Below are 25,605 nucleotides of genomic sequence, written 5' to 3'. Positions count from 1 at the left end.
ATTCCGCACCCCTCCATAAATCACTGCCTATTGTGGCTAAGCTATAACGTTAACCAACCAATTTAAAACCATTACTGACACAGAATCATGCATTTAGAGATTCTGTGCCAACTCAGAAACCGCACAGCTTTTCAGTCCTGTGCACAGAATACCCTATATGGAATGCTAAATACTCAAAACCACACTGGTTGGGGGATTACCTTTCTTGATTGTTCAGTTTGGGAAACATGGCTTGTACCAATTCCGAGCTTTTCAGAAAGAGGTCTGTAATAATCAAGAACCTAGAGAAAAGAGAGGAGGGAAGTTTGGTTACTAGAAACACAGTAAGACCAACATGTCCTTATCTACTTTATAAGCACAGCTTACACACAAAAGCATTTCTTTTCTGTGAATTTTTGACATGCTGTAATCGTAAATGTTTTAAAAGGTTCACATTATTAATCTATTAGCAGCTAAAAGGAAAATAAATCTTAAAAATATTTTCCTCCAATTTTACTTCTGAAAGCTTGATTGAAATAATTTAAATTGACTCAACTAGAAGACGGGGCTACTATAGCTTTTATCTAAGTTGAGAAAGAAAAATTCTTCACTTAGCAACAAGATCAGGTATAAACAAAAAACATACTAAATTGTTTTAGTCAGAAGCCAACTGCTATAATGAATCAGAGAAAGACTTGTCACACTTCCCTTTAAACATACGCCAACAACACAATGATGAATACCGGCTTGATTATTCACCTTTAAGAATTCTCAGGTTTCCAAGAAAACACCCTCATTGTGAAGCTATGCACTCACCTAAACTTAGAGATCAACTTATAGAAACCCCAAGGCAAAGATTATAGGCATAGTTCTTCAAAGTACCCCTGTGACAACTAAAAAGATTGAACAGTATTATTAATTAATTCTGAATTATATTCACCAGAGGACACCTGAGGGAAAGACTGAAAAACTAAGGAATATACCGTTTATAACCAGGTTATAGCAATAAAAATTGTAAGCATTAAATACATTGGCACATAGTTGAACCACTTGCTAACAAATAAAATATAATAAAACTATATTCAGTCTGATAACCAAATGAAGCACCTTAAATAACAATACACTGTCACTTCACATAAAAGCAAAATACATATTCTATTTCCTCCACAGCATTTAAAATAGCTGATCAGCCGGGCGCGGTGGCTCACGCCTGTAATCCCAGCACTTTGGGAGGCCGAGGCGGGTGGATCACGAGGTCAAGAGATCGAGACCATTCTGGTCAACGTGGTGAAACCCCGTCTCTACTAAAAATACAAAAAATTAGCTGGGCATGGTGGTGCGTGCCTGTAGTCCCAGCTACTCAGGAGGCTGAGGCAGCAGAATTGCCTGAACCCAGGAGACAGAGGTTGCAGTGAGCCGAGATTGTGCCATTGCACTCCAGCCTGGGTACCCAGAGTGAAACTCTGTCTCAAAAAAAAAAAAATAGCTGATCAACACTGACGTAAAACATTCTTAACAATGACGGACAATATTTGAAATTCTCAAACAGTATTCCTATCAATCTGTGCAGGTCAATAGAAATCCATGCATTTCAAGCTGGATACACAAACTAAATTGAGACCTTAAAGCTCATTCATAATTCAGGTACTTAAAATTCAAAGCATTTTCCCATAGGAACATCAAAAACACAATATTCCAAGTCACAAGTCACACTTCCAAATAATAAATACCCATTTTTAGACAGATAATTTACAGAAGAACATGTGAAATGCTGGCAGACACACATTAAGAATTATATAATAGAAACAAATGTATCTAACCAACAGTCTGGGGGCAAGAGGGGGTGACGGACAGGGGGCAAGGAGATCAAAGAGGCTCGAGGAGCTGTTTTGTCAATCCCTGGAAGAAGGAAAAGAGGACAGCACTCCTAGAAAAGGAAGGAAAGGACTCAGAAAAACAGCAAGAAGGGAAGAGCAGCTGCGTGTCTGGGGAACTGTAAGCAACAAAACACCATTACGGCTTCCAAAGGAAGCCAGGACTCGAAAGCATGGGTCTTCAGAGTGTCTCAGGTGAAGAAAGCTGCCTCAACCAAGGTTTGAGTTTATTGAAGAGTGAGGTGGTAACTACATATTCCTTCAGAATGCTGGTAATTAGGGCTCTCTTTTTTCTCGATCAATTTTGTTGACCAAAGGACCACTTTTGCCTTTGTGAATTTTTCCCACTGTTTTTGTCTTATGTTTCATTGATTTCTGCCCTCATCTTTTATTTCCTTCTTTCTTACTTACTCAGGACTTCCTATCTTCTTGTTTTTCTATCCTCTTAAAGTAGAACTGTGGGTCACTGATTTCAGACCTTTTTTTTTAATTGTACTTTAAGTTCTGGGGTACATGTGCAGATCTTGCAGGATTGCTGCATAGGTACACACATGCCAATGTGGTTTGCTGTCTCCATCCCCAGACCTTTCTTTATTAATAGAAACATTCAAGGACAGTGGCTCACACCTGTAATCCCAGCACTTGGAAGACTGAGGTGGGTAGATTACCTGAGGCCAGGAGTTTGAGACCAGCCTGGCCACATAGCATAGTGAAACCCCATCTCTACCAAAATCATAAAAAAAATAGCTGGACGTGGTGGTGCATGCCTGTAATCCCAGCTACTTAGGAGGCTGAGGTATGAGAATCGCTTGAACACAGGAGGCAGAGGATGCAGCGAGCCAAGATCATGCCACTGCACTCCAGCGTGGATAACAGATTAAGAATTTGTTTGGGGAAAAAAAAAAAAAAAAAAAGCATTCCAAGCAACAAACTCTCCTCTAAGCACTGCTTTAGTTTTTTGTTGTTGTTGTTTGTTTAAGAGACCGGGTCTCGCTCTGCCACCCTAGCTGGAGTGCAGTTGTATGACCATAGGTCACTGTACCCTCAAACTTCTAAGTTCAAACAATTCTCCCACCTCAGTCTCCCAAGTAGATAGGACCACACACATGTGCCATCACACCCAGCTTTTTTTAATTTTTATTTTTTTGGTAGAGACAGTGTCTTACTATGCTGCCCTGGCTGGTCTTCAACTTCTGGCCTCAAGCCATTCTCCCTTCTCGGACTCCCTAAATGCTGGGATTACAGGCATGAGCCACGACATTGGGCTGCTTTTCCTTTATCCCACAAAACTTGATACTTCAGTTCAAAGTATTTTCTAATTTGCCTGTGATTTCTTCTTTGACAAATCAACTACATGTGCTAATTTCCAAAAGTTTGGAATTTTTCTAGAAATCATCTTATGGGTAAGAGAAAGTCCTCTATGATTTCAATCCCTAACACATTTACTGAGCCGCTTCTACAGCCCAGCCTATGGTCTGCCTTGGTGAACAGGACATATCTAGGTGAAAAGAAAGCAGAGTTTGGAAGTGCTGAGGGAAGGTCTACAAACATCACTCAGGTGAAGGGGGCTACCTACTGCAGTACTACCGAGATAATCTAGATCAGGGGTGTCCAATCTTTTGGCTTCCCTGGGCCACACTGGAAAAAGAATAATTGTCTTGGGGCACACATAAAATACACTAACACTAACAATGGCTGATGAGCTTAACAACAACAAAAATCACAGACAAAAAATTCATGTTATAATAAAGTTCACAAATTTGTATGGCAGCAGAGTGAGACTCCATCTCAAAAAAAAAAAAAAAAAAAAAAAAAGTAACACATGGCTGGACACAGTGGCTCACGCCTATATTCCCAACACTTTGGGAGACCAAGGTAGAAGGACTGCTTAAGGCCAGGACTTTAAGACCAGCCTGGGCAACATAGTGAGACCCCACCTCGACAAACTAAAAAATAAATCAGCCGGTGTGGTGGCATGTACCTGTGATTTCAGCTTCTTAGTGGGCTGAGGTGGGAAGATCACTTGAGCCTGGAAGATTGAGTCTGCAGTGAGCCATGATTGCACCACTGCACTCCAGCCTGAGTGACAGAGACTCTGTCTCAAAAAGATAAGAAATAAAGTACCACAAGCAAAGTCCACATACAAAAACAGAAAAATATGTGTATTTTATTTTATATGAAGGATAATATCCCTAATCTAGAAAATACTCCTATACACTGATAAAGATCAACATCCCAATAGAAAATAGGTGAAGAAAATTAGAAGACACATAAAAGGAAAAAAAAGGTTCTCTGACTCATAAGAAAAATACAGAATAAAATCGTGCAAGGCGGCTGGCTGACACCCTGGCAGAACTGGCAAATGCGAACCTCGCGACCACTGTTAGCAACGGTGTGGCCCAGAGAGTGGACACCGGCACGACAGCTGGAGGACAACCTGGAAGTGTCAAAATTATAAAAGTGCATTCTTTTTGACCCAGTAATTGCACTTGTGAATTTATTCTACAGCCATACTTGTCCACAAGCAATATGACAACGTGCAGCCAAGGCTAGTCACAGCAGGATTTTCTATTCATGAAAAAATGGAAACAATCTGAATGCTCATCGAGAAGAGACTGATTTTTTAAATCCTGGTATATTCATACACTGAAAATCTTCAAATGAGGAAGGTCCTCACAAGAATACGGAAAGATCTCAAAAATCTACTATTTAGTAAGAAAAGCAAAAACCCAACAGTGCGCAGAGAAGTAGGAGATCTGGTCAGAGGAACCAGGTAGACGGCTGGGGGATAACTATGCATTTTGGTATTTGAACCATATATTGTCTACCAAAAAAAATCAGTATGTAATATAAGCAATATATAAAGGCAAAGTAATCTCACACTTAGTTCTATTTAATAACCATCCTGCTGAAGAGTGACATTATTTCTGTATCTTGGTAGAAGCATCATTTAGATGAACCTGGCTCCTCAGGCTTCAAGGATGAGGGATGGTCATGTTGGAGAACTCAACTAAGTGTAGTCTTAACAGTGGCTATTTCTGGGCAGACAAAGTTCAGTAATTTCTCCAAAATACCTTAAAAATCTATATATCTTCTCAAACAAGATAAAGTGAAACAGAAGGAAAAATGAATTCACTTCAGTTCTCTATCACAGGCAACTCAGTGACACGATTATTCAGGTCATCTAAAATCTAGGTCAAAGTCTGGTCCCTCAAATGCAGTCTTCACCACTTCTTTGCAAAGAGTGCCGTAAACACAAATCACATCACAGCCTAAACACTGCCAAAATACGTATCTTTTCTCACAATCCTAATGCCACTCCCTCTCCCTGACCCCCAGTCCCTCTTCCCACCTTTTGTTCAGGTCCCATGGTCTCAGAGGGCATCCCTCCCCGCAGACCAGATGAACTCTTGCACAAACGTTCCCCTGGCACTCTGTGCTTCCAGTTCTAGAACTTTCATGACAGCTACCTCTTAAATCTACCATGGCCAAAACAGAACTCTCGATTCCCCCGGCCCCACCGCCCCGTTCCACCCACCCCACTCAAATAAGCCGAAGTCTGCCTCTTGCCTTTGCCTTTCTTTTTCCCACCTCATGCCACAAACAGAAACTACCATGAAGTCTCATCCACTATCCCTACATAGCAAATTTAGTGAATCCATTTCTCTTTATCCCACTGCCACCAGTGTTACCTCTTACCGGGACAACTACACCTGCCTCTGAAAGGGTGTCCCATCTTCCATTCTCCCCTCCCTCTCCCACCCCCACCTCCCCACATTCAACCTCTCTCCTACAGCCAGAGAGATCTTTTAAAACATCAATTGTGAGGCAGAAGAATAGGGTCCAGAGGCAGGGAACCTAAGGCTGTTTCACCCCAACTTTCCACGTCTAAGCAAGCAACAAAAGAACCAGAGTACTCCCTTCGACCTTTTTTTTTAACTTCTGGGGTACACGTGCAGAACATGCAGGTTTGTTACACAGGTATACATGTGCCATGGTGGTTTGCTGTACCCATCAACCCATCATCTACATTAGATATCTCTCCTAATGCTATCCCTCCACCCCAGTCCCTGGACAGGTCCCAGTGTATGTTCCCCTCCCTGTGCCCATGTGTTCTCACTGTTCAATTCCTACTTCTGAGTGAGAACATGTTGTGTTTGGTTTTCTGTTCTTGGGTTAGTTTGCTGAGAATGGTGGTTTCCAGCTTCATCCATGTCCCTGCAAAGGAAACTAACTCATCCTTTATTATGGCTGCATATTATTCCATAGTGTATATGTGCCAAATACTCTTTATCCAGTCTTATCATTGATGGGCATTTGGGTGCTATTGTGAATAGTGCCACAATAAACATATGTGTGCATGTATCTTTATAGTAATTTATAGGTATATACCTAGTAATAGGATTGCTGAGTCAAATGCTATTTCTTGTTCTAGATCACTGAGGAATTGCCACACTATCTTCCACAATGGTTGAACTAATTTACAATCCCACCAACAGTGTAAAAGCGTTCCTGTTTCTCCACATCCTCTCCAGCATTTCTTGTTTACTTTTTAATGAATGTCATTCTGACTGGTATGAGATGATATCTCATTGTGGTTTTGATTTGCATATCTCTAATGAACAGTGATGATGGGCAGTTTTTCATATGTCTGTTGGCTGCATAAATGTTTCTTTTGAGAAGTATCTGCTCCTATCTTTTGCCCACTTTTTAATGGGTTGTTTTTCTTGTAAATTTGTTTAGCTCATTGTAGACTCTGGATATCAGCTCTTTGTCAGATGGATAGATTGCAAAAACTTTCTCCCATTCTGCAGGTTGCCTGTTGACTCCGATAATAGTTTGTTATGCTGTGCAGAAGATCTTTAGTTTAATTAGATCCCATTTGTCAATTTTGGCTCTTGTTGCCATTGCTTTTGGTGTTTTAGTCATGAAGTCTTTGCCCATGCCTATGCCCTGAATAGTACTGCCTAGGTTTTCTTCTAGGGTTTGTATGGTTTTAGCGCTTATGTTTAAGTCTTTAATCCATCTTGAGTTACTTTTTGTATAAGGTGTAAGGAAGGGATCCAGTTTCACCTTTCAGCATATGGCTAGCCAGTTTTCCCAACACCATTTATTAAACAGGGAATCCTTCCCCCATTGCTTGTTTGCATCAGGTTTGTCAAAGATCAGATTGCTGTAGATGTGTGGTGTTATTTCTGAGGCCTCTGTTCTGTTCCATTGGCCTATATATATATCTTTTAGTACCAGTACCATGCTACTTTAGTTACTGTAGCCTTGTAGTATAGTTTGAAGTCAGGAAGCATGATGACGCCAGCTTTGTTCTTTTTGCCTAGGATTTGTCTTGGCTACATGGGCTCTTTTTTGGTTCCCTATGAAATTTAAAGTTTTTTCCAATTCTGTGAAGAAAGTCAATGGTAGTTTGATGGGGATAGCATTGAATCTATAAATGACTTTGGGCAGTATGGCCATTTTCATGATATTAATTTTTCCTATCCATGAGCATGGAATGTTTTCAAGGAGAACTACAAAGACTCAAGAAAATAAGAGAGGACACAAACAAATGTAAAAACATTCCCTTTGACCTTTTTCTGCAGGCAGTTGGGAAACTGGCTGTCCCGCAGCAAATCTGACTGACAGGTAGAGGCTTAGTTTGCAACTTTGTAACTTCATTCCATCCTTTGAATAGTTTCTGTCTACAACCAATCATACTGACTGTGGGTGGTGTCTTTGCTTGTACGTAACTTTGGCACTCCACCCTAGCCTCTGACTGGTTGCTTTTTGCAACCAATCAGATGTTTGCACAGGAGTCTGACCTTTGTAACTTCACTTCAGCCTCTGGTCGGCTGCTTTCTGCAACCAATCAGACTGATTGCAGGCTGACACTTCATTTACATGAAGCAAGCATGAAGTGGTCACTGGGGGTTCTGCAACAGAATATGCAGTAAACGTGTGTAGGAAACATACAGAAAGCCTGTACAAGAGTTAACAGGCTCTCCACAGGAGATCTGGTTATTTTGTTGTTACTTTCTGCCTCGGGTGCCAGCGTTGACCCATCCCAGTAATGTCAGAGGTAGAACTCCTCAGTTTAATCTTGAAATTCATCATTTCAATGTCATTACAGAAAAGCTAATATTCACAAATCACACTGCTGATGCCAAGGCACTAACTACACTTTACGTCATTCTCCGCATTTACTAAAAAACAAAACACATAAAGGTCTCTCCTCCCAACTCTTTCTCTCAGTCTTTCTCATTTATTATTGATTTTAAAGTAAGTGAACAGTTGCAGACAGATGAATCAGCATCTGTATTACAATGCTGATATACAAAACAGAAGACAGTAAAGGTCACCTGTGTGGGCACTGAGGAGCACATGCCAACAGATAATGAAAGGCCAACTCATCACTGGTAAACAGACAGTCCTAAAGGCGGGGGTTTCAGGGACTTTTTTTTTAATGAAAGTCATCTATCATCCATATCCATACATGCATACAACGGCGACACTATACTCACAACATGAGTAAAGCAGATTTCAGTTGGTTCAAAAACCTAGAAAATGTTTTTAGACCTCATAAAAAAATTTTATTTAAGTGTACTATGTAAAATAAATGCCACCCTCCTTTGTTACAAGATCTGGGAAATCTAACCCACAGTTGCTTAACACAGCAATTTGGACAAAGCTTACAAAGCTGCCCTAGAAAATAACCTCCTTTCTCCTGTTAAACAGTTAAGTAACATTTCCAATGGGTTAAAGGTGAGTAGCATTAAATTAGAGAAATATCAGTCCACTGATTCAATGGCAATGCTTCCTCTACTAGAAAATAAATGAGTTATAATCTGAAAAATACATAAATAGATTTCTGAATCGACGTGTGCTAGGCACTGGCGGAAACGCCATTACACACATGCACCTCCCAGCCACCCTTCCTTTAAAGCTGTCCTCTAAGAGAGGCACTGGGTGTGAAGATTAACAGCACAAATTTTGGTCTCAGAAAGAGCTGGGCTTGAGTCTCAGTCCACCACTCACTGGCAACACTGTCTACCCTTCAGTATCGACGTATTCTGCTTCTCCTGCTTCCAGTAATAACGCATCAGGATTCAACTCCAACCAAAATCGAGATATCAAACAATATTTGCCTCCTGACGCAGTAGCAAATGATGAAAAGGACATGCATTCACCAAACACTGACAGTTCTTGTGGATATCTGCCACATTTCCCCCTGTTTGGCATCCCTTTTTTTCCTTCTTTGGATAACAAGAATTCTTCTTCCTTCAAGAATAAGCCCAAACCTGACAGCCTGAGCCCCCAGAGAGAACATGTGACTGCACACCCCAACAAACAGCACTGCCCCAAGACTGACAATGCAACCCAAAAACGGCCACCTGCACACCTCATATATATCCATCCGGTTATTATGTCTTTGCTTCTAATTCCCAAACTTCCCAATACACTTGCCAGTCAATGTTTACAGAAGAAACTTTTTCTAATATTCTAAAGTATTCCATACAACATTTCACAAAAAGGTGTGCCCATATACATAAAATCACAAGTTGCATTCCACACACAGTTGGTAAAAAGTCAGAACTGTGTACAGACATTTAAGAAGCACTTCCGTCATGATGGTGACATTAAGAGACTCCACGTTCCCGCATACAAAGCCAACGGTTTGCTGACAACGTTACTAACTGTATGGCAACCAGAAAGAAATATTTTAAGCAGTGCACATCCTAACATGATAGTCTATTACATACACAGGTGCTTTAGTTTTTTTTTTATTTTGAGATAATTGTAGATGGACATGCAGTTTTACAAAACACAAGAGAAATTCTGTGTACCCTTTACCCAGTTTTCCCCAATGGTGACATCTTTTAAAACTGTAGCATTTGACAACCCAGATGCTGACAGTGACACAATGTGCAGATCTTACTCAGGTTTCCCAGGTTATCTTGTGCCTTTACTCATGAGTAGCTGTGTGCGTGTCTTTAGCTCTATGTGATTTAATCACGGTGGGTTCACAGTTCCCCTCTCACAGGTAGGATCCAGAACAGTTCAGCACCTCCAGATCCCACATAGCCCTTTATAGGTACACCCACCTATCAGTGAAGCAACCTTCCTCAATCCCTGACCACCACTAATCTGTTCTTCATTTCCATAATTTTGTCATTTCAGGAACATCATGTAAATGGAATGATACATTATTTAACCTTTGGGGACTGACTGGCTTTTTTTTCTTTTTTCCCTCTGCCCTAATTACCATGAGATTTTCCCAAGTTACAGTTTGTACCAAGAGTTGTTCCTTTTTATTGCTGAATAGCATTCTAGTTTGATTCTATTTTAAGACGTTGACTGGGGTTTGGGGTAGACATGTAACATTTTATAACGTCCCCATTTTTAAGAAGGAAATAGGCTCTCAGTCACTTTTTTGCACAGAATGTCGATGATTTTCAGAAATAGATTACTCATGTTAAACGAAGAAGCCTGTACAGAATTCTAGAGAACAATGATATGAACCCTGTGAGGGGGTCTCTCACCAAAGTCACAGAGAACCAGATAAGCCTGAAGTGACTGAAAGACAACAATGCCATCAATCACTAGACTTATTCAACAAATACTACCACCAAAAACCCTTCTATGGAAGGGGTTGGCAAACTTTTCCATAAAGGGCCAGATAGTAAAAGTCTTTGCAGGCCAAACAGTCTCCATCACAACTACTCACCTCTGCCACTGTGGCATAAAAGCAGCCATAGACAGTATCTAAACAAGCTTGGCTGTGTTCCAACAAAACCTCATTTATAAAAAGAAGCAGTGGGCTGGATTTAGACCACGAGCCATAGTTTGTTAGCACATGCTCTAGCTGACTTGGATAGAGTGATGACCAGGACAAACTCCAGGGCCTTATGGGGCTAGTTCTACATTCTAGCAACAAACAATAAACAAGAAAGCATTTAAGATCTGTATAATGTTCAGTAGTAGTAAGTCTAATTAAACAAATGAATAAAAGTAAAAAGATACAGGCTTAGAGGAAACACTACTGAACATAAAGTGCTGGGAAGGTCTCTCAGTAGAAACGATAGATATTTCAACAGAGACCTAAAAGAGCTAGCCATGCAAAGATCTAAGAAGGTTCCATGCAGAAAGATAACGGGTGTAAAGATTCAGGACAGAACAAACTTGGAGTATCAAAGTAAAACAGTAGGACCAAGTGGAACTAACGGGCAGGAGTAAAAGTAGTAAGAAACAAGATGAGGTCGTCATCAGAAGCCAGGCCACGACAAGTACTTTGGGTTTGCTCCTAGGTTGCAATAAGAAGGCACTGGACGGTTTATTTAAGCAAGGAGTGACAAGAGTTACAGTAATTTTTTTTTTTTTTTTTTTTTGAGACGGAGTTTTGCTCTTATTGCCCAGGCTGGAGTGCAATGGCGCGATCTCAACTCACCGCAACCTCCGCCTCCTGGGTTCAGACAATTCTCCTGCCTCAGCCTCCTGAGTAGCTGGGATTACAGGCACGCGCCACCATGCCCAGCTCATTTTTTGTATTTTTAGTAGAGACGGGGTTTCACCATGTTGATCAGGATGGTCTCGATCTCTTGACCTCGTGATCCACCCACCTCGGCCTCCCAAAGTGCTGGGATTACAGGCCTGAGCCACTGCGCCCGGCTATAGTAATTTTTAAAAGGTCACTCTGTCTACTGTGTGATGATTCAGAGGGCAAGAGGAGAGACAGAAAGATGAGTTAGAAAGCTCTGGCAGCAGTAATGAAAGATATCTGTGGCAGAGGAGGTGTGCAGTAGGTGAATGTGGAACACATTTTAAAGATAAGGCTAATGAGTGTAAGTGGGTGAGCATGAAAGAAAATCAGGACTCAGGTTCCAGGCCTCAGCAAATGGGTAAATGGTAATGCCCGTTACTAAACGATAAACACTGTTGGAGCAATGGCAGGTTTTATGCGTGGGGAAAATCAAAAGTTTGGATGCAGGCTTGATACGTTTCAGATGCCAATTAGGAACACATAATAGGAGGCTGTAATGTAAATCTGGAGCCTCAGCAAGAGGTCAAGGCCAGAGACATAAATGTGGAAATCATCAGTTCAGAAGAGGTATTTAAAGCTGTGGCATGAGATGAGATCGCTCAGAGAACAAGCAATAATGGAGAAGAGTGGTCTGAGGACCAGCCGCGGGCCATGCCAACCCTGAGCAGGCAAGAACAGGAGCCAACACAGGAAGCAGGAAATGTGCCTTACAACAAAGCCAGCACGGGAGAAAAACGAGACAAAGATGAGACAGATACGACATCTTTCAGCCCCCGGATTCACTGTGCCTTCAACCAGTGACCCTAGGATTTTTCGGTTGTATAAGCCAATAAATTCCTTTATGTGCATAAACCATCTAAAGTGGACTTCAGTCACTTAGATTCAGAAGAATCATGACTAAAATAATGCTTATCACATACCAGATTTATCTTGCTAAGGATCTAATAACAAACAACACTAAATCCTCCGTCACAGGGAGCTCACAGTCTAATGGACAATTAAATGTGCTAAGTGCCATGAAAGTGGAATGCATGGCTGTTGTGAGCAAACAAAAGAGGGAAAATAGATTCAGACTGCAAGAGGATGGACGATTATGTTATCTTCCTAGTATCTTTATACTTAAGCTGATAATAAAATGTACATGCATAAGGCAAGACACTTTCCTAGAGCATATGAAATAAATCAACTAGATAACCCAAATATTAACAAAAAAGAAGGCTTTGCTCCCAGTTAAAACTTCATTTTTGTAGTGAAACTGAGTAAAAGTTCAATGGATTAATGAAAGTTTAGGCTAGGGGTGATGACTTAACGCCTATAATTCCAGCATTTTGGGAGGCTGAGGTGGGCAGATCACCTGAGGTCAGGAGTTCAAAATCAGCCTGGCCAACATGATGAAAACTCATCTCTACTAAAAATATAAAAAATTAGCCAGGCATGGTGGTGTGCCTGTAGTCCCGGCTACTGGGAGGGCTGAGACGGGAGAAGCACTTAAACCCGGGAGGTGAAGGCTGCAGTGAGCCGAGATCATACCACTGCAATCCAGCCTAGGCAACAAAGTGAGACTCTATCTCCAAAAAAAAAAAGTGTATACCAAAAGAGGCTAAAACTGAAGGAGTTCATGCCTCACCTTTGAAATGCAGATTCCTCTCTGAAAATTGACAATTTTCATAATACATGACATGGTATTAATAAAAAAGGAACGGGCCCGTGAGTTCAGCATCACTTGCAATCCCATCTCTGCTATATGCTAGCCGTGTGCCCTTGGTCAAGCTGGTTTACTCTGCTTAACTTTCATATGTACACAGTGGTAAAATACAATTCACAGGATGGCAGCAATGTGAACATGAGATGGCACAGACAAAGCAACCAACACATCACAGGATCAGCACGAGGCAGTCCTGCCTCCTCCTCTACTGTGTAATTCTGCACTGACTGACCTAACCTCCCAGTGCACATTTACTGGGCTTTCAGATTTAGATGAACTCAAAATAGAACACTTGGATTCATCCAGGGTTATCTAAGAGCATGAAAACATCTTTCACACCTACAAATAAAAGAACAGACATTTTTAGAAAGACATTAACCCAATAATACAAACCAAGTAGTGCCAAAGACTTTCTCGCCTACACTTTCCTGTGTCTCTAGTATACTCAAATTTAAAAACCCAAAGTTATTGGAATCACATTTGCCCTTTTCTAAGAAACAAGCAAAGGAAGGAAAGAAAACATAACGAAGCCATGAATTCTAAGACCATGTAGTTTTGTACTATTTGCCACCTAGCTCATAAAACGCAGGGGAGAGAAAAGGCAGAAAGTGGGTTTTCTCCAATTTCCAGGGATGAGGTTGTATTTAACAGCAAAATAACAATTTTTTCAGAAGCCTCTGGATATTCTGTGATCTCACTGTTTGCTACAAAATGCAGAGTTCCTCTCACTACAAAATCAAAGTATTTTGCACCCGCAGAAGGGATCACTTAGCTACTACATCCATCCTTTGTTCCTTTCTTAATTCCTTTCAGTGGTCTCTGATAACTTTAACATAAGCTATTAACAGATTTTATATTTTGCCCTTTATGACCTTTTGCCCTTTATTCCAAGCTGCTAAATAAATAACGGCAAATAATTAAAATACAGACGCAAGGTACTTAACAAATAAAACAGAACTCAGCTACAGAAAATTTCTATAAGTAAGCAGAATCTAAGGGTTGATCCTGTCATATTTGCATACAAAGGGAAGTTTTCTAAGTCAAATACATCATATTATTGTATGTACCAACTTCTGTTTGTTTGCAAATTGTAACTGAAATACAAGCGAATAATCAGAAAAGTAAATAATTTTAAAATTAGGTATAATTTCAACAGAATGATAAAAGATTACACTGAAATAAGCCATAACTGAAAAAGCTCATATGTCACCTATGAATGCAAGTGGGATTACATGCAGCTCCAGGATTACTCCCTGGAGAAAATCTGTGTCCTAATCACACCCTAACCACTATGTGCAAAACATATGTAAAAATAGATTTTTTTTTAAAAAAAGGGAGATTATTAAAACATAAACAACAAAATTAGTGATAAATTTTATACTGAGAAAGGGCGAATGCATCAAGAAGGCATCAAGAAGGCATAACAATCATACAAAACGTACATGCCTGTCTATGTGTGTGTGGACTTAACAGAGCCTGAAAATAGGGGAAGCAAACCTGACAGACTAAAGGAAAAAAATGGACAGTAATTCACTTTCAGTAACGAAGAGAACAACTAGAACAGAAGATCAGCAAGGAAACAGAAGATTTAAACAACCCTACCAACCAACTAGCCAACCAGACCTAATAGTTATCTACAGGCATGCCACCAAAACCAGCAGCATACACGTTCTTCTCAAGTGTACATGAAACATTCTCTGTGATCGACCATCGGTCAGGCCATAAAACAATCCTCAGTAATTTCAAAAAGAATGAAATCATATAAACTGTGTTCTCTGGCCACATGGAATAGAATCAGAAATCCGTAACAAAAGTAAATTTAAGACATATACAAATACGTGGAAATTAAACAAACTTCCGAATAACCAACGGGTCATAAGGGAAATTGGACTATAATTTGAAATAAATAAAAATAAAAGCACAAACATCAAAATTTATGGAATACTAAATTATGGGATGCTACAGCAGTTCCTACCAGGAAATTTGTAGATGTAAATACCTATGTAAAAAAGACAGAAGATATCATATGAATACCCTAACCTTCCACCTTAAGAAACCAGCAAAAGAAGAGCAGAAAAAATAATATAATAAAGATTAAAGACAAAATAAATGAAATAGAGAATATAAAACTAGTAAAGAAAATCAACAAAACCAAAAGTTCGTTCTCTGCAAAGAGCAAATATCCTAACAAACCTTTAGCTATAGCAAAGAAGAAAAAAGAAAAGACTCCAATTACTGAAATCAGGAATGAAGAGGGGACGTTCCTACCAACCTTACGTAAACAAAAAAGAGTCTAAGAGTTTTCTACTATGAACAATTTGTGCCAACAAATTAGATACCCTAGACCAGTGGTCCCCAACCTTTTTGGCACCAGGGACTGGTTTCATGAAAGACAATTTTTCCACAGACAGGGGTGGGGGGTGGTTTCAGGATGAAACTTCCACCTCAGATCATCAGGCATTGGTTATAATCGATTCTCATAAGGAGTGTGTGACCTAGATTCCTTGCATGTGCAGTTCACAACAGGGTTCGTGTTCCTGTGAGAATCAAACGTGGCTGACGATCTGATAAGAGGTGGAGCCCTGCGTAAATGTTCATTTGCCTGCTGCTCACCTTGTGCTGTGTGGGCCTGTTCCTAACAGGCCACAGACAGGTGCCAGTCCACAGGCCGGGGGCTGGAGGACCCCTGGCCTACACCAAATGGACAAATTCCTAGAAACAAACAAACTACCAAAACTGACCCAAGAAAACAACAATCTGAACAGAACTGTAACAAGTAGAGATGGAATTAGTAACCAAAACTCTTTCCATGTAGAAAGCCCAATACCAGGCCGGGCGCGGTGGCTCAAGCCTGTAATCCCAGCACTTTGGGAGGCCGAGGCGGGTGGATCACGAGGTCAAGAGATCGAGACCATCCTGGTCAACATGGTGAAACCCCTGTCTCTACTAAAAATACAAAAAATTAGCTGCGCATGGTGGTGCGTGTCTGTAATCCCAGCTACTCAGGAGGCTGAGGCAGGAGAATTGCCTGAACCCAGGAGGCGGAAGTTGCGGTGAGCCGAGATCGTGCCATTGCACTCCAGCCTGGGTAACAAGAGCGAAACTCTGTCTCAAAAAAATAAAAAAAATAAATAAAGAAAGAAAGCCCAATACCAGATGGTGTTCAAATAGTGAACTCTACCACATATTTAAAGATGAATACCAAAAAAGCAAAACAAAACCTCATTCTGTAAAGTCAGTATTTACCTGATATCAAAATCAGAAAATCACAAAAAGATAAAACTACAAACCAATATGCCTTATGAATATAGATGCAAAAATCCCCAACAAAATATTAACCGAATCCAGCAACATATAAAAAGGATTATACACTATGAACAAGCAGGATTTATTTCAGGAATGTAAAGTTGATTTAAAGCATAAAAATAACTGTTGGACAAAATATTAAGAGACTAAAAGACAAAGCCATATGAGCATCTCAGGAGACACCAAATATATTTGATAAAATAAGACTTTCATAATAAAAACATTCAACAAGTAAAAGAAAATCAGTACAAGTAGAAAAAAAGTTTCTCATCCTGAGCAAGGGTTTCTAGGAAAACCCCACAGGCAGTAACACACTGATAGACTGAACACTTCCCCACTAAACTCTTAAATAAGACACATATGTCTGCTCTCAGCAATTCTATTCAACACTATATTGGAATTTCCAGTCAGGGCAACTAGGCAAGGAGAAGAAAGAAAAGGTAATCCAACCGGAAAGAAAAAAAAAGTATTATCTCCTTGCAAATGGCATGGTCCTGTACAGAGAAAATCTTAAGAATCACACACACACACAAAAATACTAAAACTATAAATAAGTTGAGCGAGAAAGACTGCAGGATACAAGATTAATATACAAAAATCAGTCGTATTTCTACACATTAGCAATGAATAATCCAAAAATGAAAGAAAACAATTCCATTTGCAATAGCATCAAAAAGAATAAAATACTTAGAATAAATTGAACTAAAGACATGCAATACTTATAGACTAAAAACTACAAAACATAACTGAAGAAAATTTAAAAGGCCTAAATAAATAGATGAATATCCTCTATTCATGGATTGGAACACTTAATCAAGGTAAGATGGCAATATCCCCCAAACTGGTCTACAGATTCACACAATTCTTATCAAAATTTTAGCTTTTTTTTTTTTTTTAACAAATTGAAAAGTTGTTCCTAAAATTAATACGGAGACACAAGGGATCCAGGACAAAAAAAAAAAAAAAAACTGAAAAAGAACAAAGTTGAAAGACTCACACCTCCTGATTTCAAATTTTACTATAAAATTACAGTAATCAAGACACTGTGGTACTGGTGAAGAGAGAAAATGGACTAGAAAGAAAAAAAAAAAACAGTGAGCCTCAGGGACTTGCAACCCGACAATAGAAGACTAACACTTGTGTGTCCGGGGTACAGGGAGCAGCTCTACATAGCGCCTTATGTTCGGGGTACAGGGAACAGCTCTACATAGCGCCCTATGTCCGGGGTACAGGGGAGCAGCTCTACATAGCGCGCTATGTTCGGGGTACAGGGAACAGCTCTACATAGCGCCCTATGTCCGGGGTACAGGGGAGCAGCTCTACATAGCGCCCTATGTTCGGGGTACAGGGAACAGCTCTGCATAGCACCCTATGTCCGGGGTACAGGGAACAGCTCTGCATAGCGCCCTATGTCCGGGGTACAGGGGAGCAGCTCTACATAGCGCCCTATGTCCGGGGTACAGGGAACAGCTCTACATAGCACCCTATGTTCGGGGTACAGGGAACAGCTCTGCATAGCGCCCTATGTCCGGGGTACAGGGGAGCAGCTCTACATAGCACCCTGTGTCCGGGGTACAGGGAACAGCTCTACATAGCACCCTATGTTCGGGGTACAGGGGAGCAGCTCTACATAGCGCCCTATGTTCGGGGTACAGGGAACAGCTCTACATAGCGCCCTATGTTCGGGGTACAGGGAACAGCTCTACATAGCGCCCTATGTCCGGGGTACAGGGAACAGCTCTGCATAGCGCCCTATGTTCGGGGTACAGGGAACAGCTCTGCATAGCGCCCTATGTCCGGGGTACAGGGGAGCAGCTCTACATAGCGCCCTATGTCCGGGGTACAGGGAACAGCTCTACATAGCACCCTATGTTCGGGGTACAGGGGAGCAGCTCTACATAGCGCCCTATGTTCGGGGTACAGGGAACAGCTCTACATAGCGCCCTACGTTCGGGGTACAGGGAGCAGCTCTACATAGCGCCCTATGTCCGGGGTACAGGGGAACAGCTCTACATAGCGCCCTATGTTCGGGGTACAGGGAACAGCTCTACATGGCGCCCTATGTTCGGGGTACAGGGAGCAGCTCTACATAGCGCCCTATGTTCGGGGTACAGGGGAACAGCTCTACGTAGCGCCCTGGCGACCTTGATACCACGCATGCCAGAGCCTCAACAGTGGCTAATCTTGAGTCTTGCATGAATACCTTGTAAGCCTCCCGGAACACGAGATGGGAGGCCTGAGGCTTCTGGGGTTGTCTTCTTTTTGCTCTTCTGTCTCTTAAGGGAGGCTGTCGCGAGACAGGCTCTGATGAGTTTTGCGCTAATGAGGTACAGAGCTTTCTGCCCTGCCCCTTTCAGCATATAAAGCATCTTTAAGCAGTCAAGCAGGGCTCCACAAGAATGGGGTATCTCACAGTTCACATCCTCATCATCCATGTCCTTGTGGTGTCTGGGACAAGAATCAAGAGGAGCTAGCCCTTTTGGCTTCTTCTTCTCTATGTAAGTAACAAACCGTCTAAACCTAAAACTGGATTGTTGTATCTTGTATAATTTTCACTGTCCGATCAGTTGAGCCACAGCCCTGGCCCTGCCTTAGACTGTGTGTGGACCTAAAACATGGAGTCCCAAAAGAAGTGTAGAGAGAACAAGGGCCTGAAAAAAGTATCCAAACAAATAACAACTAAAAATTCCCCAATTTGGCAAAAGACATAAATCTACTGATTGAAGAAGTTGAGGAAACCCGAAAGAGTAAACCCCAAAAAATCTACGCCAATACCATAACTAACCTCTGAAAAGACAACGAAACATCGTAAAGACAATCAGAGAGAAACAATACATTTATGTATGAGGGGTGGCAGTGTATTACGTATGGGGGGAGCAAGTTAAATGGCAGTGACTATCTCATCTGCACAGATGTTCACAAGGCTCACACCAACCTCTGATCTGATGAACTATCTACTGCAGCCACGACAGTCTGATCTGTACACTCCAAAGGTGCCTGGGCATTTCATACTGTTTCTTCATACACCAAGAATGTTTTTCCCGCTCCTCACCCACTTAAAGAATTTTCTTTGACCTTGAAGGCTCAACTCAAGCCTCACTTCATTCACCTCTTTCACAAGTTCTCTAGATTTTGCTCAAAACCGTTTCTAATTTTGTCAATACATGTTAAGTTTTAACTTACTGTTTAATTATCATAATGCAAATTTTTACTTAAAACCTCTACAGGAAAGTGATCTGTCAGGATGTCCTAAAGCAATCAAACTTCTAACAAGATACTTACGGCCATTCTGATTCAGGATGCCTTTGGTAAGCATCTATGACATCAATTGCAATATTGAGGTTTTCTTCCAGTTCTTTCATTCTTTCATGATTAAGGGATGTAAACAAAATCATTGAAGAGTAGGCAACAATTTTTTTGTCTGGATGATTTAAGCAAGACCTTCCAAACAAGGAAATGAGATTGTTAGCCCAATTTACTAACATGATAAAAAAAAACACACAAAAATAACAGTCATTCCATTAGCAAATTCACTACATACTAATACTTTTAAGGATTTACCGAAGAATTATACCACTTTAAAATAAGTAGGTTATTTACTGTAAAAATAGTAAATATAAACTTAGTCACAATAAAAAGTATCCAAAATATTAAAGTTGAAGTTAACTTAGAACTCAGAAGGCAAAAATCAAATAACTTACCACTAGAGAAAAAGATTAAAAAAGATTAAAATGATTACATTTCTAAAACACTAAAATATTCATTCTTGTTAGGAAGAAAAAAATCAACAGGTACAAAATGATACCTCAATGGCTGCTGGCATTGCTTTAATAGTCCTTAGGGGCAAGATGTCTACAGGAGAGACGGTACAGTAGAGCAAGAAATAGAATTTGGAGTCCAGAGCCTCACTATAACTCCTAGCTCCTCTAGCTCCTCTGGCTATCAGCCAGGTGACCTGGGGAATGTCACCGATACATTGATTGTCAATTATATCATGGGTTATGCAAGATGGAAGAATTTTGTTTTCATTTAAACTTCGTAATACTCTTCTGAAGGGGGTATTATTCATATAGTTCAGATAAAGAATTAGCTTCACTTGCCCAATAGCACAAAGCCAGCAGCTGACAAAACTGGAATTCAAATTTGGTTACATCTGTCCCATAAATGCATAAAGAGTGAAGGCAAAGAACCTCTCTTAATATGTCTTCTGATACAAAAAATGAAATACAAGAACAAAACCTTCTCCATTTCATAGGGTTTTTGTGATGATCAAATGAGATCATCTAAAAGCAACATGTAAGACTTCTCTTGACTGCCCTACACTTAAGCCTCTCCCTTGTATTTCTATTACACCCTGGATTTACACTAATTACCTTAGTTCTTACATCACAACCTACATGCCTGTTCCTTTATTTCCTCAACCAAACAATGAAATCTTCAGGAATAATGAATACATAAGTTACCACTATATTCCAATCACCTATCCCAAAACCTGGCAGATATTAGCTGTCCAAAATGGGTTGTTTTCTTTTTTTTTTTGAGACTGAGTCTCACTCTGTCACCCAGGTTGGAGTGCAGTGGCATGATCTCAGCTCACTGCAACCTGGACCTCCAGGGTTCAAGCGATTCTCCTGCCTCATCCTCCCAACTAGCTCGGGTTACAGGTGTATGCCACCACACCCGGCTAATTTTTTGCATTTTTAGTAGAGACAGGGTTTCATCATGTTAGCCAGGATGGTCTCGCTCCAATCCAGACAAATGGACTGGTTATCTATATCTGACACTGATAAATGGACTGGTTACCCACTTCTTACACTGATAAACTGATAATTTATCCACATCTTACAATTCTCCCTATCTTCCAAACATACAGCATTGTGCTGAGCATATAGGTATTCAACATATAAAGAATTTTAATTCACTGCCCACACTTTAATGTTTTATGTCTAATGTTTCGCAAAAATTTTAGTGTCCTTAACAATATTACTTACTTTATCCATTACCTTTATTTTCTTAAAATTAAACTGACATACAATCAAGGGCTCAAGGGCTCAAATCTTAAGTGTACATACTTAAGGTGATGAGAAATACTACTTCCTTTCCATTTTCCTTCTTGCCTCAGTAACATCCTTCTGATAGTATCTGTCACTAAACACAAGCCATCTACTAAACAGTAACACAACTGAAAAATTTAAAAAGGCCTGAATAAATGTAGAGATGCTCCATATTCATTAACTTGAAAACTCTATAGTGTTAAGACAGCAATTCTCCCCAAACTGATCTATAGATTCAATGAACAAACTTTAGATACGTACACATCCATGTAATCACCCCCAAGGTCAAGATGTAGACTAACACTTTCAGGACCCATTATTTTCCTAATGCCCTCTCCCAGCTGGTACCCACCTACCCGGAACAACTACTGTCCTGAACTCCATTACAGTGGGTTAGTTTTTCCTATTTTTGAACTTTATATAAAATGGAAAAATATAACCACAATCTTCCCACAAGTTAGAAAAATTCTTATCAATATACTCACAAAAATAGTTCTGGGAAAGCATGCACCCAAACAATAGACTGGGAATCTTCATTCCGTGAAGCAATGTTGCCTAAAAACTGCAGGCCACAGCGAAAAGCTAAGAATATATAAAAGTTAAAAAAAAAAAAAAAAAAAAAAAGATGAATGATTAAACACAATGAATAAATAAATACATCTTAAGAAATAGTCTCTATGTGATTAAACAGAAAGTTTCTGCTTGCTTCTTTTTTGTTTCTTTTAAAAATTGAGGTCTCTCTCCACAACGTCACTTTGGAAATAACATGAATATGCCGTGGCCGGGTGCCGTGGTTCACGCCTGTAATCCCAGCACTTTGGGAGGCCGAGGCGGGTGGACTACTTGAGGACAGGAGTTCAAGACCAGACTGGCCAATATGGCGAAACCCCATCTCTACTAAAAGTACAAAAAATTACTCAGCCACGAAATTGCTTGAACCCAGGAGGCAGAGGTTGCTGTGGGCCAAGATCATGTCACTGCACTCCAGTCTGGGCGACACAGTAAGACTACATCTCAAAAAAAAAAATTAATATGCCTTACCAAAACAATATACTCTACATACAAAATTAATTAACTTATTGGCTGGGTGCGATGGCTCACACCTGTAATCCCAGCACTTTGGGAAGATAAGGGTAGGTGGCAGATCACAAGTTCAGGAGTTCGAGACCAGCCTGGTCAACATGGTAAAACCCCGTTGCTACTAAAAATACAAAAATTAAGGCCAGGCGTGGTGGCTCACGCCTGTAATCCAAGCACTTTGGAGGCCAAGGCGGGTGGATCACCTGAGATCGGGAGTTCAAGACCAGCCTGACCAATACGGTGAAACCCTGTCTTTATTTAAAATATGTATATATATATTTAAATAAAAAAATAAAATAAAAATACAAAAATTAGCCAGGCATGGTGGCGGGCACCTATAATCCTAGCTATTCAGGAGGCTGAGGCAGGGAGAATTGCTTGAATCTGGGAGGCGGAGGTTGCAGTGAGCTAAGATGGAGCCACTCCACTCCAGCCTTGGAGACATACTGAGACTCTGTCTCAAAAAAAAAAAAAAAAAAAAAAAAAAAAAAAAAAAAAAATTTCTACTGAATATTTTAGAATATTAACACTTAAATCTGTATAAAACTTAACATGTAGAAAAAACCAATAGTATAGGCTGATCTGAAAACCAACTGACCCAAGAAATCATCAGGGATCTAAGATTGATGCTCAGGATCAGAACACGATTCTGAAAAGGAAAAGACTTAAAGATATCCGAGACACAAGAAAAAAAAAACTCCAGACAGGTACAAATGACAGTTTACCTTACCCAACAGCTTACCAACGGATCTTTATGTAAATATTGCAAACGTTATGAAGACCCTCAAAAATCCCAACATTATTTTTACAGATTAAGAAAGAATAAAGGCCAAAAACAACACCAATAACTCAATTAAAATAACTCCTGCTTGTGTTTACAAAAAATTTGATGAGCATAATATATTTGTCACACCACTGCAATTATTCCCTGAAAATAATACTCTAAATATTATTTTGACAATGTAATTACAGTTCTTACCTCAAGTGTGGTAACAAAAAACTGGCACACATACCCTGCTAAAAATCTACCTAGAATAAAGTTCTCACAGAGTAAAAAGAGTATATGCGCTTTATTAGGAATGAGAATACTTTTTAAAAGATTATTTGTATTAAGTTTGAACTAACATATCATAAAATGTTTTCTAAGTTTCACTGTTGAATCCAAATTTCATTGCTGAATTCCAACTAAAATTCAGACATTTCACTAGCTGACTTTTTCAAGAAGGTGATGAGAATTACTTTCTTTCCATTTTCCTTCTTGCCTCAGTAACATCCTTCTGATACTGTCACTAAACACAAGCCATCCACTAAAGAGTAACACAACCGAAAAATTTAAAAAGGCCTGAATAAATGTAGAGATGCTCCACATTCATGAACTTGAAAACTCTATAGTGTTAAGACAGCAATTCTCCCCAAACTGATCTATAGATTCAGTATCATCCCTAGTATCTCCAGGTATAAAAAATGTTTACAACTCCACAAGAAATAGAGACAAACAGCCCAATTAAAAACTGGACAAAGGACTCATGTAGGCATTTCTCCAAAGAATATTTAAAAATGGCCAAGGACTAGTTCAGCATTTGGAAAATGCAAATCAAAACCACAATGAAGTGCCCCCACTTCACACCCACCAGGATGACTACAATCCTGAAAGAGTCAGCAAGGATGCAAGAAATGGGAACAATCACACAGCGACAGTGAAAAGTAACATGATTCAGCTGCTACGGAAGACAGTCTGACACCTCCTCAAATGTTAAGCACAGAGTTACCATATGACCCAGCAATTCGATTCCTAGGTATACACCCAAAAGAATTAAAAACAGATAAACAAATACATATACCAGCCAGCATGTTCACAGGGGCATTGATACTCATGAGAGCCAAAAGTGGAAACAACCTAAATGTCCAACAAACAATGAATGGAGTATTATTCTCTCATAAACAGGAACGAAGTCATGATACACGCTACAAGGTGGATCAACCTTAAGCACATTATGCTAAGTGAAAGGAGTCAGACATTAAATGTCACATAATTAATTCTATGATTCCATTTATATGAAATATCCAGAGTAGGTAAATCCAGAGACAGAATGCAAAATGGTGGTTGCCGGGACTACAGGGAGGCAGAAAGAAAGCAAATGCTCAATGAAATCAGGGTATCTTTTTAGGACGATAAAAATATGTTTAATCAGGTAGAGACGGTAGTTGTACAACACTGTGAATGTACTAAATGCCACTTGATTGTTTACTTTCAAATGGTTAATGTTATGTGAATCTCACATTAATAAAAAATAATTAAACTCATAAAAATGCAACTACCTAAATTAAGAACAACTCAATACACCTAACATGTAACAGGTCTGTAAGAATCTACCCTACTAGTGAATATGAGTGAATAAATAGCCAAGCCAACAACCAAACAACCCATTTATTCCTCAATGACAGGCTGGTACATGAAAGCAGTTTCAGATATCTGCTCCTTTAAATTTTTTCTTAGGTCAACTACCTGCTTCAGTGAAAATTAATCCTGTGAAGAAAGGATGAAGTAATCTTCTACCATATACTGTAAAAACTAAATAAATCTTTTGAAGCACATTTGGGATAGAGCAGAAAAATGAGATAATGGGCTGAGGGGGACATGGAGCCAAAAGACGGTATTTTTAAATGAAAAATAGGAGAGCATATTATATGCTGATGAAAATGATGGAGTAAAGAGGAAAAAAAGACGCTGCCTGAGAGCAAGGGGATAATTTCAGGAAAAGAACTTCTGCGCGGGCAAGTGGGGATGAAAGCCAGCACATGTTGGACGGGCTACCTCCTTTCTAATAGTTATTTAATCACAGCATTTGTACAGCACTTCCCCTTTGCTTCTTTATTTAGGACGTATCATTAAAAGAGAAGCCTCCTTCTGCCCACCACAGGGCTTCAGCTCTGGACTGCCACACTGCCTGCCCCATCAGAATTACCAGTTATAAGACACAGCACATTCTGAACTTTCTTTACTGATTACCATACCACACAGAGATCTCAAAATAGCTGCCCTCCCAAGTGACATGGTAAAACACGGACTTCACTGCT

At 40.0% G+C, this 25,605-nt stretch overlaps 1 protein-coding gene across 2 annotated transcripts in view; it reads right to left on the bottom strand.

The window, feature by feature from the left end:
- ATXN10 (ataxin 10) overlaps positions 1-25,605 on the bottom strand; it is a 166,345-nt gene that overhangs the window by 116,150 nt on the left and 24,590 nt on the right. For both annotated transcript variants that reach the window (XM_074391131.1, XM_039463070.2), the window contains exons 4-6: positions 21,933-22,029; positions 19,676-19,834; positions 201-281 (exon numbers count right to left, since the gene is read on the bottom strand). In XM_074391131.1, the coding sequence (XP_074247232.1) occupies positions 201-281; positions 19,676-19,834; positions 21,933-22,029 (337 nt within the window). The remainder of the gene's footprint in view (positions 1-200; positions 282-19,675; positions 19,835-21,932; positions 22,030-25,605) is intronic.

This window comes from Saimiri boliviensis, chromosome 21 (assembly GCF_048565385.1).
Source record: "Saimiri boliviensis isolate mSaiBol1 chromosome 21, mSaiBol1.pri, whole genome shotgun sequence".
NCBI lineage: Eukaryota > Metazoa > Chordata > Mammalia > Primates > Cebidae > Saimiri > Saimiri boliviensis.
The sequence above is the reverse complement of the archived record's forward strand: the minus strand, read 5'-3'. Positions and strand labels throughout refer to the sequence as shown.